This window comes from Ascidiella aspersa, chromosome 2 (assembly GCF_963924565.1).
Source record: "Ascidiella aspersa chromosome 2, kaAscAspe10.2, whole genome shotgun sequence".
NCBI lineage: Eukaryota > Metazoa > Chordata > Ascidiacea > Phlebobranchia > Ascidiidae > Ascidiella > Ascidiella aspersa.
In genome coordinates, this window is record NC_139448.1 from 26,593,025 (window position 1) to 26,607,521 (window position 14,497).

General features: G+C 37.1%; 1 protein-coding gene across 1 annotated transcript; it reads right to left on the reverse strand.

Annotated features, from left to right (window-relative positions):
• Nucleotides 1-1,525: 1,525 nt before the first annotated feature.
• Nucleotides 1,526-6,268, reverse strand: LOC146164571 (choline transporter-like protein 1). The gene is made up of 6 exons (XM_083380758.1): nt 5,723-6,268; nt 5,345-5,477; nt 3,498-4,984; nt 3,001-3,177; nt 2,143-2,316; nt 1,526-1,852 (listed from the first exon to the last, which is right to left on the reverse strand). The coding sequence occupies exons 1-6, from the start codon at nt 6,266-6,268 to the stop codon at nt 1,526-1,528; spliced, it is 2,844 nt and encodes a 947-aa protein (XP_083236884.1).
• Between the last annotated feature and the right edge of the window lie 8,229 nt (nt 6,269-14,497).

A 14,497-nucleotide genomic window follows, 5' to 3' on the forward strand; every position in this document is an offset into this window, starting at 1 on the left:
TTCCTAACTTTAATTTTCCTTTTTGACACACGAAGTACTAAATTTTTCGGCGCTTCGCGCGAATCCTATTTGTGTTCTCAGGACAGTTATCCCTTTTGATGGAATCTCTTTATATCCAAAAGGCCTTTTATTGCTCTTCCAACGGAGCTCCATAATGAAAGTTGTACAAACTTATAGTAGGTATCGGTAATTCATTTTTCGTGATAATGTGCTGTTTTTATAAATGAGAACAAACAAAGGGCGCTGTTCAAATTATTATTTTTTCTAACCTCTAACTCAAAAAAAAAGGTAAAAAAGTATTACATCGCTCTCATGGAAATACAACCAAGAAAATTTGAATTTTATGGTTACCTTAGCTAAAAAGGTTCCCGGATCCCGACCCCTGTTTTAGACTTTCCGTTAAAACGTACCGGTAACAATATGACGTAATCTCTCAAAATGTCATGCTTTCCGGTGGAAATTTTTTAATGGGTTGCAAAAAAAGTTGCCTAGATCTTAAATAAGTTGTTACGGGCGCATCACACGTTGACTCGGGATTCTTGTAAAACGACATTAGGACTATACTCCCGAGTCCGGCTCAGCAGTCGTGCAGCCTATGTACTGTTACTATAGGCTCCTATTGGGACGTCATTTAAATTTTGGGTTAAAGTGTTATTTTATTTTTAGTTTGATTTGGGAATCAGAGGTATTTGTAAATCTCTAAACGTTTATTTTTGCCCTATTTGTAAGCTTCTTGATGCTTCTTTGTGGACGAAATTTCGTTTACTTTATAATGTCATTGCAGAAACCATTTACTATTTTTTTATTAGCAGTGCCACAATCTTATTATTATTAACATGGGGCGTCGTAGACCATAACAGATTTGGATTCAATGTTTTTTTATTATATTGATATCCGAACACTGAAAAAAGTTTGCTTCAGTGCTTAAGCATATAGGATACGTATTGAGCAATTGGTTCCCATGCTATCGGCAACCACGTAAATAAGAGATGTTAATACTTCTTTTTAACTACTTTATTAACTCAAACGTATGTTTAATATTATGTTGGAGCATATTTTTTATGAAACAGGTTAAGGCCGAATAAAAAATTCTACATTGCCATCGGCCGTGGTTAAGTATTTATGCATAATATATGAGGAATGAAAGTTTTCAGCAAATTCTATTGTTATTCCAGAATTGCTTATATTGATATGTACACTAGGAACAAAATTAAGACAAAGATAATATTTTTTGTTGATGTTTTATTCTTCACGAAACCACAGGCCAACAAAAAAATTCACCCCGTGAAAATAGTACATGCGTGACGAAACAACCGTATTTCGAAATAGTCTATATTCTTTACGACTGACTGGCTTTTTGAAAAAAAACAAAGCTGTCTTATTATCAGATCAGCCCCTTTTCGCCCAACCCGCTCCCGTTGACGTATTGAAGATGTTCAAACACAGACAGTTGCTCCAGTGACGAACAAAACACAACATAACACGTAACATGTATCGGTCGTCGGCGCACTTCTGGGCGCGCACTTTACACAATGTAGCTGCAGTGCGGGCCATCCTGAATGGGGGCATAGCGCTTCTCCGGTTCCTCTCTCTCCTGGTCCTCATCGGCCAATGCGGAGCCTTCAATCTGCTGCGGCGGCACAATATTGACCTGGGGCAGCTCCTGGGTGAAGGTGGGGCGCTCGACGCTCTGGGGTGACTCGACTTTCATTGGCTCGCCGTTGGCCATTGTAATGGTCATGTCGCTCTCGGACCGGTGGATGTCGAAGCTGGCGACGCTTGCGCTCCGGATGATGTTGGTGAAGTCTCGAGTGAAGATTGGCGAAAGCTCGTTTACCTCCTCAAAAGCCACCTGTCGAGAGTCAAAGTGACAACGCTTAAGCGATAGGTAGCCTACTAGATCCTGACTATCAAACTGTCCTAAAGAAAATTGTTCCGCAGTATACTGGATTGTGTTTTCTTGTAAATTACCAATATGTTGTGTTTCTTGTAAATTACCATTACAATTTTTGTTCTGGTTAGATACTTTTTATACCAAATTGTGAGTTAAATTAAACCTGTAAGAAGATTATTAAAGCTAGGTTCACGACAACTAGCCCTGAGGTTGCATAGAGATAAAAATCATAGTTTATGTTTGTTTACCTGTCCTGGGAGAGGTGTTGAAATCATTTTGATCCTTGAACTCAAAGCCGGAAGAGAGTTCTGTCTTATTGGCAATATTATAGGGGGGAGTGGGGTAGTCTGTTGTCTCAGGCTCCCGGGTGGAGTTTTTCTGGATTTCTTGTTTAAAGGCGATTTCTCACATTCGTACATCACCTGAACGGAATATGATGAAGAGGTCAGTGTAACTTAGCTTTATCTCCCTAAAAACCGAAAACATTCGACCAAAAATAGATTAGACCATGGTTTCTCAACCGTGGCCCTCTTTCTCAACCGAGGTATTTGCAAAACCAACATTTTTCAGTTAACTTAATTTTTTGTTTTTATTATGCCTGTAAACCTTTCTTGTAACGTTTGTAACACCTTTTTTGACACCTGCTTTAAGTTGTTAAGTAATAGTAACGCATCAATAAAACGAAAATCGAGAAATCAACTCAACGAATGTAGTGACATCGCTTGGCTCAGTACAAAACAGAGCCGAATCTAAAAAATACTTTGGCGTATTACAAGAACTAGCCTTGTAATGAGTAACTAAGTTAATTTAAATTAAAATGATTTCTTTGTTAAATTTTTAGAAAGTAAGTGCATTTATTTGTTGATTAATGGCTGTATTTGTTATTAACGTGAAGAAGTAAACAAGTTAAACGACGTTAAACACAATGCTAGGTATTTTTATAAGCAGGGGGGCCACGAGGGTTAAAAAGTTTTCAAAGGGGGTCACAAAGCATAAAAGGTTGAGAACCACTGGATTAGACTATACATTTGATTTAAGGTTCATGTTTAATTTGTGGTTATGAGCAGAATCTTTGTGAATGTTATTTCGTCATTTTTCGTACTTACTTTATCCACTAAAGTGTCAAATGCATCCACTAAAATCGATACTTTATCCGCGTTGCTGCTCGTCAAACCGAGTGAATCCGGAGTGCGCGGGCTCACTTCCTTGTTTCCGTCCTTATCTGTACGCTTGCCTTTCGCCGCAAATGGGCGCTCGAGCTTAGTTCGAGAAGAGGTAGACAACTAAAAATACAACAAAATTCTACAGTATTGACTTATGAGGCAAACAAAATCCACTTCAGTCAATACGTTTAGAGCTCTATTGTGGAAAAAAGTATTGCCAACGCTAATTAAACAAAACTACAAAAACGCGTTTAAACCGTTTATGACCCATATGTTATGTTGAGTTTATTAATTAAAAATATCTCTAAACGGAACTAAAAGGCAATCTAAAATTTCACTAATACATCAACGAATTAATAGAACACGAAAACAATAAGCACACAGTACATAAGATTATTTACATAACTAATTAATAATTTAAAAGAAAAGGCACAACCTACCTTGCTAGCTGTGGTTGGGATCGGCGTTGCATTTCTTTCCTTTTCCGCTTCCTTTATTCCGTCCATGTACTTTTGCAGTCTCTTGCTGCAGTAGTAGGGCCTCGAACCTCCATTGTTGCGCTTCTGGTCATCGCAAAAGCAGAGAAAAATCGTGTCGATCGCCGTTCCGAAGACGTTAAAGAAGGCCGAAGAAATGATGTAGGCCGCCAAGCAAGCTATGGCGACCGGGGCCAGGTATTCTGTGTGCGGTGCGTTCTGACCAAGCTTTACTGTGAACCAGCTTACACCAACAAAGCCAGTAAGTACTACGACCGCCAGTTTGCCGAGCATTAGGCAAAATCCGGACAAACAGTTGAGCGCCAGCACGTGCTGGGCATTAGTGATCAACAATCCGAGTGCGTTCTTCGCGCCTGAGCAGAATCCGTCGCCGTACATTGCCACACAGATATAGGCGTTCTTGTTGATAAACTTGAGCACTCTTTCGAAGCACGCCAGACAACAGCCAAAGCATTTAAGGAGCATTTTTCCGGTTTTGTTTTTCGATCCTTTTAGTTTTCGCTCAATGTAACCTATGATGATTCTCATTATTTGCACAACGGCCACTATCAGGGAACCGAGAGCCACCGAGCCGAGGTTGTAAAGAATCAGGTCCTTGGTCGCTTTCAGGGTCGGGAAGGAAAGATACTTGCAACCTTTCTTCATCGGTGCCGTCTTGCTGAAGAACCAGCCACTGACCGCGCCAGCCAATATTACTTGCTGACATCCCGATATAAACTCCATGAACCAAAGCCACCCGAATATGTGCGGAAGCACCAAGAAGATAAACGGAGTATTCTCGTCTTCCACAAATCCAACCATTCCGTCTTTGTCCATTTCGGGAACCTGGACCGAAAAAATATAAACTCCAATCACTATGAAGTATCCAGTCGCCGCTGCCATTGTAATCAGTGTCCAAAATGGTTGCACGAGCATTCCAGGCATACTGAAGATTGCTAGGCTGGCCTCGTCGAACAAACTAATAACCAAACAGAAGCTCTTGCGAGCCCAAATTGTCACCGTAATGACGAACAGGGTAATCACCGAAACCACGATGCAAACTGGAAGAAGATAAGTCGTTTCGTGAAGGGCCGAAACCGTCAAAGCATCAAGTACGTTGCTCGCGTTAATCGCGCTTAATCCGGAAATGTTGGCGGCACTCAAATCAACGACGGTCGCCGTTGACTCCATCACTTGGTCGACGGCTGTGCGGTTGACCACCCCAATCGCTGCCGCATAATTATACCACAAGAAAGCTGTGAGAGCCGTTGTGCCGAGAAGGGAAAGCACCATAATAAGCACGACCACCACGCGACTGAAAAGCTGAAGAAGCACAATCATGGAGAGAGAGATTGCGAGCGCGATAAGGACCAAGTAAACCGTGTCTTCCCAGTGCGCCGCCAAGCTGGTGACCAGTTGTTCCACTATCACGCCTACCGAGGCCACGAAATCTGCAAAAGCCCACGCAATAATATAAAGTTAGTGACAAACAGATATAGCGTATCATAGACTGTTATAGAGTCTAGCGATCATTCAGAAATGGTGTTATCTCTTCCCAGAATTAGCTTTGCAAATTTACTAAAATTAGATAATTTAGGGGCAAAATTTCCTCTATTGCAAACCCTTACGTTTTTAATATAATTTGTTTAAAAATACCATTTTACCCTATAAATTTTCGCTAAGCTGTTACGCTTCCGCCCTTTAAATTTAAGGTTGATTTGTTTTATACAAAATATTCGCGTTTTCTTTTCTTCCTACTGGACAAATTAACATCAGTGTTAGCTACGGAACTCTATATCAAATCTACCGACCTGTACTTGGGACTGTTGGGTTGTCGGCCAGCAGAGCGTTGTCGCTGGTGGGCATCTCGTCTTCCGCCAAATGCTGGTTGGTCAGTTCTGGAGTCAATACTTGTCCTGCAACTCCTGCAATCGCTGCTCCAGCCTACATTCAGATAAAGTAAATCGAGTAGGATACGGACATTAGGCAGAATATAGCATTTTATTTGATTTGAAAACTTTACTGTTATGTTAGTGCATGTGGTGTGTTGCGGCCATCAACCAAAACGAAGCGAGTAAGGTAATTACTATAGTTTTGATTATCTTAAAAAATACATACATGCAACTCCGAACAGTATAATTAGGCAATATAGCCTAAACATTTCGCCCCTCAAGAATAATTAAACTTACTTGTAGCAGCTGAGAAGGTACACATCGGTTGAGAACCGGGTGATGAGGCAGTATGACGTCATAAGGCATCGTGCACACTCGCTCATCGATGAGCGTCTCGTTCAAGTCGTATCCGTTTTGCTGCAGCAAGGAAGGGCACCTCACTACTGTTGTGGGGCATTCGCTCACACAAATCACCGCCGGTCCGCTTTCCTGGTTCAGCAACTGGCTCGGATCAAGAGCCATCTTGATGTCCGAGAAGGCCATCAAGAATTGAAATGGGCGCGCCGAGTGATCGCGCCCAGATTCGGGCACCCCAGAAATAGGGACGTTCTTCTCTCTTCCGCACACATTTCCCCAGGAGTCGGCGCCGTTCAAAAATCGACCTGCGTCACCCTTATCGATGCTGAAATAGGCCAGGTAACCCATTCCGCCGAGCATCGCGATAAAGAGCAGAAGAAATAGGACGTCGCGGGGTTTTCTGACCCGCGTCGGGGTCGTCGGACCCTCCTCGATGTCGAGGACCTCCACGTCTGTGGTGAACTTGTCACCCAAGCAACAACCCATGTCGATAGGTTGTCGCTTCACCTCCGACCACACTTCAGTCGTGCAGCCAAATGCCGAAACGCCGGTTTAACAACGTTACGCAAAGCACAAAACACCTCTCGTCGCTTGGAATTCGCAATAGAGCACAATTTCTCGATAAATCGCCAAGAAATTCGCAAAATGCCGACAAAACCGTTGCGTGTAACACAACGGCAGTCTATGAATAACAGATTGAGTATAAAATTTGGTATACATAATTTTTCCTTTGTGACGTAATTGAGGCCTCTGTGTTCGCATAAGACACAGTCTGGGTAGTTAAGTAAAATTCAATGCACTCATTATAAAATATTGCAAATTTTATGACATTTAACCAATAATACTACACTACAAAATATATTAAGGTCGATTTCGATTAAATCATGCTAATAACCCTAATGAATATGTTTGAAAAATGTGTGTTTCGATCCTTACTTTTCCAACAGAATGAATTAAACCTGCCAAGTTGATAAGGACCTATTATATCTTACCGAGGGCGCACACATTTGTCTTCAAGGCAAAACTTTTGTTTCGGAATTAAGAGAGGTACAGTTGAGATAGGCACATACAAAATTTCGCAGATTGGTAGGTTATAAAAAAGTGGCTTTTATCAATATGATTTTGGTAAACAATTTGTGGCGATACCTCCAAATCTGTTGAAGGTTATAGGGAACTGCTAAAATATACGATGCTTGAGAAACTGTTTAGATTTGCACGAAAAAATCCATTAACTGTGTTAATGTGCCGCAAATTGCATTAACTATTTATTAATTCAGCAGAAATTGTATTTCATAGAGTGCACGAGGATGCTAAATTGCTAGCCTGTGGATATAGAAAAGGTTTCAAAAAAATATTTTTTAATTTATCTATAGTTAAGTTGGCCCCAAAATTGTAATTTGAATACGGCAGTTATATTTTTTGATACCAAATTTAAAATTAAAGACAGAAAAATTGGCGTGGTATCTAGACGACGCCTCTTGGCATTTACGCAATTATTGGTTGTTCAAAATATAGCTCGGGGTCAATAACCTGGTGTTCCTAAACTCTGGAACCGCCCTTGATTACAGCCAAAGCAATTGAGGAAAAACACAAACAAATCCAAGTAAAATTTACATCTAATTAAAGTTTTTGAGTAGGCTACGGTTCAATAAAAAAGAAAACCATTAATCTTTTCTGAAAAAAGAAACAAAAGTTAAACCTTGAAAGTTAACAAATCTTGCTTAAATGTTCAAAAAAAAGATAACGTTTACTAAAGCAAGCGTAAGTTATAGGTTTTAAAACAGCAGCTGGTCGAAATTATGACTAGGACCAAATATTTTGACATTAAATGGTAATATTTTTCGATTGGTACACAGCCTTTTTACAACATAAAGTTTTTAATGCTATGCCTATGTGTTACTGATTTTAAGAACAAAAACAAAATGGCTGAAAAAGTACTTAAACATGGTGGTGTGTGACGCAACAGTAAATGGTAATAACTCGGACAAGATAAAATTGCGGCAATATTGTCTCAGACAGAATGTTGTGTGATTCTCTTAAATGCAATTTTTATAATAAAGAGAATACAATTTTGAGCAAATTTTCCTAATAATAAATATTGGAAACGATATTTGTTAAACATTTTTAACGATTTAATTAAAATCAAGCACTTTAACAACATTTTAGCGTTTCTCCCTCAGATTTCAAACTAAATTTCCTTAAAAAAATCGTTAGTTATATGGCAACAATGTTTTTGTGTAGGGCTCCGAGGTAAACCAAACTGACCAGTTCGGCAAAACCTGGAAATCACATGAGGTTCAAAGGAATTTTGCTTTTTAAAACTTGGGGTACATACCGTAATCAGCAATTAGTAAATAAAGTTTATTTCAAAGTAAGTTCTTAATCTGTGTTATATTACTACTAGTCCCACGAAAAAGGGAAAAAAACAAAAGGATTCTTTAAAGAAAATATGTTATTTAAAGAAAATTTGGCAGCTTTTATGAAATGTATTTACACTCGATTGCAGTTTCCTATTTGGACAGTGGTTTCACTGAAAACCGACGGTTTCTACTTGTTTAATGACGTTATCTTTGTACTCAATATAGATAAAAATACAATTTAAGGAGGGGGCATGACCACGTCCCCCCTTCTTTATCCGCCACATACCACACTAATACACAGTACCTAACAGTAATACAATCAAAATGCAGCTGAAATTGAATTATTACTGGCACAATTAAAAAAGATCATCAGAAAACACAACGTATATCTTCCACATTCGATATCAATCTAAAGGAAACAATCCTATTCAATGGGCAGTTACCGATCGTCCAATGTGGGTGATGATATAGAAACTACCGTTTATAAAAGTGCACAATTTTGCGAACTTTTTATTTAGTCATGCTTTGGAAGAGCTTCAAAACCGCTTAACATCGTTGAAATTAATTAAATAAAAACCCTAATAGAGCAATCTATTTAAACCACGACTCATCCATCGACAACGACTTTAGACCCAGTTATGTATTCCAGAAGACTTACTCGATATATGGGTTTCGTAAAGTGTTGGAAATTATTGATATTATATTATAGATTAAAGCATTTTACTGGCAATGCTAGGTACAATCCATGTCAGCTATAATGTTGAATACTGTATGTTGTGCGGTGCATTTGGGTCTTCGAAAAAGTTATATCGATAACTGGCAATAGCACTAGCGTTATGTCTTTCAGAAAATCTAAACTAAACCATGAACAAGTTAACTGTTTTTGTCCTGCTGTTTGCCATTCTACTTTTAGTGGAGACCGATGCTTTTTGGTCAAGGCGTCGTCGAAGCTCTGGAGAGTAAGTTGCACTCTGGAGAGTATAAGCCTCTCATCTGCTTGCGTAATATTATAACTAATTAAACAAAAAATCAACGTAATAAATGAAAGTTCTTGCATTTATAGATTTTTGTGTTCTATAACATAGCAATTGAAATATTGTATGAATTTAAAGCTAAATCAGATTTCAGAATTTTCTTGTGTTTTGACGAAACAGAAGTTTTTATTTGTATTTTTAGCAATCCACGAAGTTTCGAAATAATGCAAGACAATAAGTTAAAGCGGTGGTTCTCAAACTGGGGTCAGCGAGACAATTTTTTTGGACCACGAAGCACCTAACAAAAAATCAACACGACGCTCCTCAAGGAGAAAATTTTTTGTGCGATAAAATTTTCAGGCAACTTACTTTTCCAACCAAGCTTAACTAACGCAATAAAAATAACTATGCCGGACAGAAGAAAGAAATCCAGACTCATGCTTGCTTGTTGATTGTGCATTGTGACGTCATAGTGTTGCATTGTGCTCTTGAGAATTAGGTTTTTACAGCTTGCTGCGCTAGCGCTGCCCATAGTTGCCATTCTAGATTATTTTAATCTAGATTTAGATGTTTTGGTTTGAATCTAGATGTAGGATTATGTAATCTAGATGTTAGATGTTTTTTTAGATTATTATAAAAAAATATTGTATGATCTAAATTAGTGACAGATTCGCTATTGACGATAAATATTTCAGTAATTTCAAAAGTTTTTTTTTTGCAAATTGAAAAAAAAATAATGAGATATAGAATCGAAATTTCAGTAAACGTCATGTTCGGTAAAATGTTTTATAAAGCAGAAATCTTAAATCTAAAGCATCAAGCGAGTCCCTTTATGCAACTTTATACTGCATTAAGCTTTTAATGTTGATTTTTTGACCAAAAGTATTGAATATTTTCAAAAATCATTTTTAGATTACTTTTTGGGTAAATCTAGAAGATTACTGTGAGAAAAAATGGCAACTATGGCGCTGCCAGTGGGCAGTACGGTCACGGTTTTTAAACTGTTCGAGATTGCTTCACTCAAATAAAGTGATTCTTCAGAGGGTTCACTGTTTCCGTAGAAACTTATATCTTAAAAGCAGAGGCAGCGTGTGACGCAGTTTTGAACTTAACCACTTCCATAATAGTCGGCTTAAAATACTAAATGCAGTATTAACAACGTGTTATTCTGTGTTTATTTTTGAATATTTTTAAGGGGCCGTGAGCAATTTAAAAAATTGACAGGGGACCGTTGCGTAATTTTGTAAAAAGAGTTTGAGAATCACTGAGTTAAAGGATCTCATGGGTAGGCATAGGTTTATATTTGACCAGATAAATTGTCCCATGCATTATAACAGTAATAATAGAAGTCGGTAAATTTAAATTTATATCGAGTGAATTTATTGTACGGTAACGTAGATGAAGTAATGGATTCCGAGAAGACAGATCGTTAGTGAATTTTTAATGTTGAAGGTATTTGTTCAAAAAATTACACAATAACCTTTTAAAGCTAGAATATACCAATAAGTGTTACTATAACCATTACAAAAAACTTGGATTTTTCAAACATCGAAGTACCATTTTCTTTATTGCTTTTGTATTTTTTACGTTTCCAGATACTGCACGAAACTGGATGAAAAAAATCACTGCCGGTGTTTTTTTCTTTCCAAAGTAAACACTGAATAAATACAAAAAATAAAGTGTGGTTGGGTTTTTTTTTAAATGACTTGCTAAGACATAAAAGAGCAAGGAGTCGAAAAACGTCTAATGATTGTTAAATCACCAATTATCGCGAATAAATATATGATCAAATAAAACTAGATTTAATCGGAGATTCAGTTTATGTGGTTTACTTTTAACTAGGGATGTATGACAGGTCCGACCCGATATCAATTTGACTTAAGAATATTAGACATCGTTTGCGTTCCATTTTTTTAACCAACAGGTTGATAACTGTCAGCAAATAAACTTATAAATGCTGCTTATGTGTTTTACAAGTTGGATAGACAGGCCTATTTTATAACTCAGTTTTTTTATTTGCGCGAAAAAATTGTACCACAAATTGCTCTAACGATATTAATTTAATAGAAATTATATTCTCTAGAGCAGTGATTCCCACACTTTTTTTCTCGCGTACCATTTTGAGCTTTTGTACAGTGTTGATGTACCACCTAAGTTACACCTTACTAGATTTTCTCAAACTTTAACTATTTTAGCATATTATACAAAAGGAAATGAGCATGTAAGTAGAATTAAACTTTACCAAACGCCATACCAGGAAGACAAAGAAGCCATAAATTGAACAGGTTCAATGCGATAGTTGTTTTTTCTTCACCAGCTGGTCAATACATACGACACTACTACACCGCTCACTATTAGTTTATTACTACATATATATTAAGCCAGCCAACAATTAGCGTTTTATTAACAAGATAAGTGTTACGTCATAAACGTGCGAAACCTCCAGTTAAAGGTAACTAAAACGCACCATTGCAAATTACCCAATCTGAAAGTTTTAAAAGTTGAACATTTTCGAAATTTATACGTATGCTGAAGTTAGTCGCGTACCACTTGAAACACTCTCGCGTACCACCGGTGGTACGCGTACCACAGTTTGGGAACCACTGCTCTAGAGCAACGGTGTCCAACCTGCGGCCGTACGGGTTGAAAAGCACTGGTTTAGGCTACTGGAGCATTCGTTGTTTAAGCTTTGCAAAAATGTCACTTTGTCACATGTTGTCACTTTTCATTCTTTGCAGTATTTCATAAAAACGTTTAATAAATGGCTTCACGTTAGTTTGATTTTTATGATCGGTGGCAACCATTACACGGACTTGACTCGTTGAGTTGTTGAATGAAGCGTTAGTTCTTTTCAGTATTGTGATGCGAAAACCGCCTAGAGATCAACGAGCTGCGAAATATTGCGAGCCGTAAAAAGGTTCGGAGATAAATATTAGTTCCTGGACTCTGCAAACATAGAAGGATATAAGTTCCAAGATAGGGCCTATTTATGCGACAAAGGTTTGCACACAGCAATAAAGCGACGATCAACGTAGTAAAACACAGAAAAGTGATGATTAACATTATTTAGTGTGTGTTAGCGAGCTTAATGCAAATGAGTATGAGTTTTGGACAAATAGAGCACCAAAGGTAAAACGGAGTAATTTATAAATCTGATGGTTAACACGAAGCTTGACAATGTCAAACATTTACTTGTAATAAAATGGCTCTTAAAAGGTTGACTCACTAAACTTGCATCCACGATTTTTAGCCAGTCAGTCAGCAGTGATGCTGAATTTAGCGTTACTAAAGTTTCTAAAAAAGACTCACAACACCTTTGGGAATAAGTTGTAGCTTTCAGCTTGGCAGTATTTAATGAACACACTATAACTATGACAGCGTAGCCTACTGTAGCGTTGTGGAGAAGGTGGTCAAACGCATGTAATTCAGCATGTTTAGAGGTTAATAACAATAGTTTTTGTCAAAAAGTTGAATTCGTTTAGAATTTAGATTCACGGCAACTTTAACAACGGATCGGCATTAAACATTATCAACAACGTAAGTGTCAAAGATTGACTGAGTGTCTTCTATGGCATTGTATTATGAAGCAATCATAATACAATGTACATATTGTGTACATTGGGCTTCTGTAAACAATCCTTTATTAAAACATCATTTAAATAATTAATTTATATTTGTGCCAGATGTATTAATTGGTCTATAATCTATTTAAAACTTGTTAAGGTCTGAATTAACGTCATAGCACAGGTAATGACGATCCTGATTTCATGTGGAACAGGCCAAAATAGCAAATCACATTTTTATCTTACCTGTCAGTTTACCGAACTGATTAATAATAATTATTATAATTTGCATAAAAAAGCCCAATTTTAGAACTTCTCTGTACAAACTGAATCAGATGTTGCAAAGGTTACATGAGCACTAATAAAAACAACTCTCAACGATTATTTTGTAAAACCTTTGATCAAAACTTGTAACTTCCGTGTTATTAGCATTTCCATGTTAGATACCATGGATATTAAGTATGGAAACAAATTAATTTACTAAGGTTGTGGCAAACCAACTTATTCCTATTTGTAGATAAACGATCTTGCCATCAATAAGCAACACGTCGATAAGTCTTTTGGTAGACTATATCTTTTTGGCTAAAGCTCAATATACCATTGATTAAGTAATAGTGATAACCTTGGCGTTTTCCTTAATCAAAATTAAATAGGGCACCGGAGGGCACACGGAAGTAAAACCTTTTAGTTGTTTGCACATTTGGGGTTGATTGGCAATAAAGTGTGCGTGGTAAACAAAGACTGGTGTTTTGCGATATCAAACAAACTTACATGGGAAAGTCCGAAGAGAAAGTAGAATTTTCCCTATAACCTTACAGTGGTTAAGCAACCTATGGATTCCTTATAAATTATAATATATTTCACCAGGTTACACGCCAGTACGTGTATGCTAAAATTTTCGCTTTTCGGTACCGGTATAACATAAAACAACATATTTAGAGGTTTTTGCGTAAAATTAGGCATACTAAGCTGTCAATAGTGGTCAGTGGAAAACAATTTTAAGAAAGTAGTAATTATTTTAAACCGTGTATTATTCATTTTTGTCTGCGTTAAAATTTAAAGCCTTCGTTATATGGTATTTTTAGTTTTTTGCTATGTGATAAAACTTCGAAATGGTTAGAGCAGGATATTCAGTTAACCTCAGAAGGTGTCGCTTAAACTAGTTTGTGGTTGCAACCCGAGATTTCTATTCGTTGAAATGCGACGATTTGAGTAATGCCTGTGTCGCATTAGCAGTAAAATTAGCTTGCGTATATAGCAATTCTCTTGTTTTTCGCACTTATTTATTTGTAATTCTAGTGTCACGCAAATAAAATTTCGGTTTTAGCGGAAATCGATTTTGAATTTATGTCTAATATCTAAGTTTCCTTTAAGTTTAATCCAATATCAGTGATTATTGAATTTCTGGACAAACACATGTTAAATTAAAAAAATTGTAATTGTAAAATACGTCTGACAGTTTTTTTATAAAACCACAACGATGAATTCTAATAGAATTTATTGGAAAAGTCAAAATGCATTTAATCAAATCAATAATTATGTTATTATAAAAGTTCGTACTACAGGTCTGTCCAGCAGTAGGCTAAACAGAGGTAGTATTTAAATTGCGTTTTGCATAAAACATTTAGTATTAGAGCAACAAATAAATATCGATATTTTAAAGGTTTAAGTATAAGGTATAGTAACCTGGTGTTGTAATTTGAATAATAAAAGCTTGTATTTCTTCGCCCATTTGCGAAGAACTGTTGCGAAATATACTGGAAAGCAACTGAAAAACATAACAATTGTCGATAAATCACCAATTTAGCAAGACTTTAG